The sequence below is a fragment of the Gadus chalcogrammus genome, chromosome 2, assembly GCF_026213295.1.
Source record: "Gadus chalcogrammus isolate NIFS_2021 chromosome 2, NIFS_Gcha_1.0, whole genome shotgun sequence".
In the NCBI taxonomy this organism is placed as follows: Eukaryota; Metazoa; Chordata; class Actinopteri; order Gadiformes; family Gadidae; genus Gadus; species Gadus chalcogrammus.
The window spans coordinates 14,833,157-14,834,962 of NC_079413.1; the positions used below are offsets into that span (position 1 = coordinate 14,833,157).

Genomic DNA, 1,806 nt, shown 5'->3' on the forward strand with positions numbered 1-1,806 from the left:
GGTTAGCAATACTTTAAAATAGAGAAACTGGAGGCTATGGTTGTAAATATATCCCTCTAAACGTCAAATCCGAGTGATAGAGAGTGCCCGGCGCTCATATATATATTTTTTTATAAAACTATTAAATACTATTATTTGTGAATGGTATTTACCAGACAAAGAAGAAAAATGACTAAAGTAGCTTCTGCTGTTTTTCATGTCAGTGACTTGGAAAGCCTCGTTCGCACTCTTTTAATCTTGCGCATTGAAAAATGTTTTATGCCTTGAGGCGAACTTGGAAACCTTTTTAACTATCAGCTGATGGAAGGAGCGAGTGAAAATGTCACCATAGGAGGAGAGGAAGCAGATAAAGGATAAAAACAGACTGAAAAAAAATGCGTAAAATAGATCTTGGAATGATATGCCTTTTTTTTTTACAATCGTCATCATCCCATCTTTCTGTATCTTACGTTTTCCTTCCGTCTATCTCCCTCTCTGTGTTTTAACACACAACAATATCTTGACAGGTTTCCACGTTGTGTCCTCACACGTTTTCCGGTGTGTTACACTGGGCAGGTCAAACACAGTGCCAGGAGCCCCGACAATAAAATACGGACTCTGCAAAACCAAAACAAACCCGGTTTTATGACGAGGGACCATAAAACTGTTAAGAAAGCAGTAGAAGTGTGAAAGAGAGGCTGAGTGTAAAGGGTGAGCGAGAACTGACACACAATACACAAAAAAGAGACGCCCTTTTTGATTTGTATACTCATCTATGAAAGGAGTAAAGAGCAGAACTTACCGTTGCACGCGTTCATCCTCTGCATCCAGGGATACACGGGAGTGGTCGATTGCTTGTCGTCGACCATCTCACCAAACAGCCCTTTCCCACTTAGCCCGGGGCATTCTGTTTTGCGATGAACAATGTCTTGGCTGAGCGAGAGTGAATGCTCCTCTAGACCGCATGCCGTTGGGTCTTTCTCCCGGTAAAAGCTCGCTGCTGCCGCTGAGTAGTCACACGCGCCCGCTCCGTTGCCCACCCCTAGTCCAGGTGCCCGGTGCACGGCGTAGGCTCCGTTCGCCGCCTGTTGGTAGTAATTCGACGCCGAGTACTGTTTCTCTTGATGCACGCCGGTGGCTCCGTACGCTACTGCTGCGGCGGTCACGGCGGCAGCGCCAGGATAGTGCCTCAACGAATCGGTCGTGTATGCCGACGAATAAAGCGGAATCTGCCCCAGGAACGACTCGGCAGCTGCTTGTCCGCTGCCCGGTAGCGTCACCGGGAACGTCGAGTTCACGAAATACGAACTCATTGGGAAAAGGAGGAGAATTGGAGAGGCAGATAGATAGGAGGATATTTGAGGGGGGTAATACACACACAAATAGCTAAATGCTAAAGCTAAGTGTATCTCCTTTCCCTCTCCCTTCCCTGTCTTTCCCCTTGGCCTGCACGTTATGATTTGTTGTGTTTTATAGCTTACAGTCCAACAGGCTTACAGCTATCACTTACTTTATCGCAGATTGGGGGGTTTTGACTTGAAGGGGAGATGGAGGTATAGGGAGGGAGGGGTGAGAGGTAGAAGACGAAGAGGAGGTGTGTGTGTGTGTGTGTGTGTGTGTGTGTGTGTGTGTGTGTGTGTGTGTGTGTGTGTGTGTGTGTGTGTGTGTGTGTGTGTGTGTGTGTGTGTATGCGCGCGTGCGTGTGTGTATGTGAAAAAGAGAGGGAGAGAGAGGGAGGGAGAAACGGCACTGGAGAGGAGGGTGTGTGTATATGTGTGTGTGTGTGTGTGTGTGTGTGTGTGTGTGTGTGTGTGTGTGTGTGTGTGT

The 1,806-nt window shown here is 47.4% G+C and overlaps 1 protein-coding gene across 1 annotated transcript in view; it reads right to left on the minus strand.

The window, feature by feature from the left end:
• LOC130375565 (homeobox protein Hox-B6a-like) overlaps nucleotides 1–1,489 on the minus strand; it is a 3,847-nt gene extending 2,358 nt beyond the window's left edge. The window contains exon 1 of the mRNA XM_056582572.1: nucleotides 782–1,489. Within this exon, the coding sequence (XP_056438547.1) occupies nucleotides 782–1,292 (511 nt within the window). The 5' untranslated portion in view covers nucleotides 1,293–1,489. The remainder of the gene's footprint in view (nucleotides 1–781) is intronic.
• Nucleotides 1,490–1,806: the final 317 nt, after the last annotated feature.